The sequence below is a fragment of the Apodemus sylvaticus genome, chromosome 1, assembly GCF_947179515.1.
Source record: "Apodemus sylvaticus chromosome 1, mApoSyl1.1, whole genome shotgun sequence".
NCBI lineage: Eukaryota > Metazoa > Chordata > Mammalia > Rodentia > Muridae > Apodemus > Apodemus sylvaticus.
In genome coordinates this window covers 49053098-49054733 of record NC_067472.1, presented here as the reverse complement: position 1 = coordinate 49054733, position 1636 = coordinate 49053098, and the positions used below count along the sequence as shown (strand labels likewise).

At 38.5% G+C, this 1636-nt stretch overlaps 1 protein-coding gene across 1 annotated transcript; it reads left to right on the top strand.

The window, feature by feature from the left end:
• The first annotated feature begins 429 nt into the window (after positions 1 to 429).
• Positions 430 to 1380, top strand: LOC127677974 (olfactory receptor 10W1-like). Its single transcript, XM_052172864.1, is given in 1 exon segment — positions 430 to 1380. A coding segment is annotated over 1 exon segment (951 nt).
• The last annotated feature ends 256 nt before the right edge of the window (positions 1381 to 1636 follow it).

Here is a 1636-nt window from a genome sequence, read left to right as displayed (position 1 = left end):
AATATACCAAAGCAATGCAAATAAGCAAAAATTATAAAAAAAAATGTACATGAGGTAACAAATAGTTGAAATCATTCCCTACTGCACTTTGAGTGATTTTGATGCATGAACTCCTTGAGGATTAATAATGTGTTTACTGAAATAATTTTATTGTTGCATTATGCCTTCTAAACATATTCTGAATACTCTTATTTCTGATGCTTTTAGCTTATATTCTCTCACTGACAAACTGCAAATAAAAATTAATGTGTAAATTTACTCATGAATAAATTTCATAAAATTACAAAAATTTTAAAAAGTCTAGTCCTTACATGACTTGCATCTAAATCTAGACTTGATTAATAAAATAAAATCAGTGTCTATAAGGTAAATGACAAATGTGAAAACTATTTGGTTTTTTCCACCCTAAAGAGAATGGCTGTGGACTCAATGACTTGGGAAAACCACTCGTTGTTAATGGAGTTTGTGTTCCTTGCCTATCCAAAACGTCCAGAGCTACATATGCTCTGCTTCTTTGGAGTTAGCCTGGCTTAGGGATTGATAATCTCTGGCAATATCCTCATTATTATCTCAATCCAGACTGAAACTCATCTACATACACCCATGTATTATTTTCTGGGCAGCCTCTCAGGGATAGAACTGTGCTACACTGCAGTGGTGGTACCACACATTTTGGTCAATAACTTTCAGTCTGAGAAGACAATTACTCTGCTGAGCTGTGCCACTCAGATGGTTTTCCTCATTGGACTTGGTAGTGCTGACTGCTTCCTACTGGCTATCATGGCCTATGACAGATATGTTGCCATCTGTCATCCTTTGCAGTACCCTCTTATCATGACTGTAACTCTTTGTGTTTGCTTGGTTGTGGCTTCTGTGGTCATTGGCTTGTTCCTGTCCTTACAGCTTGTGGTCTTCATCTTTTGTCTGCCATTCTGTCAGGACAGAGGAATAGAACACTTCTTTTGTGATGCTCCACCAGTGATGCGTCTTGTGTGTGCCACAAGTCATATTCATGAACTCTCTGTGCTAATGGCAGCCACACTAGCCATTGCTGTGCCTTTTGTTTTCATTGCCACCACCTATGGCTTGATAGTGTCCGCTATGTTCAAACTCCACTCAGCAGCGGGCCGCTACAGGGCCTTCAACACCTGTTCCTCCCACCTCACTGTTGTAATGTTGCAATATGGCTGCTGTGCCTTCATGTACCTGCGCCCCATCTCCAGTTACCATCCCAAACAAGATCAGTTCATATCCCTGGTATACACACTTGGGACACCATTCCTCAATCCCCTCATCTACACTCTGAGGAACAGTGAGATAAAAGGGGCAATAATAAAAGTTCTTACCAGAAAGTATCTATCCTGGAAAACGATAGGATAGGAAAAAATCCAAAGTTCTGTTCCAGCCAAAGCAGACCCCTGTGGCACAGCAAAAGTTTTGTCTCGGCTGGTATTTAAACCATGTTCACAGAAATAAAAGATATGAATACCTAAATGTTTACGTATATGTGATAACATTCATTAATATTTTCTGCTTTTAGTCTGGTTGATAGGTCTTGTAAAAAATATAAGCATGTACATGAGCAGAATTAAATGTTAAGTGGTAAGTAAATGTTATTACATATTAGGAAAAAAAA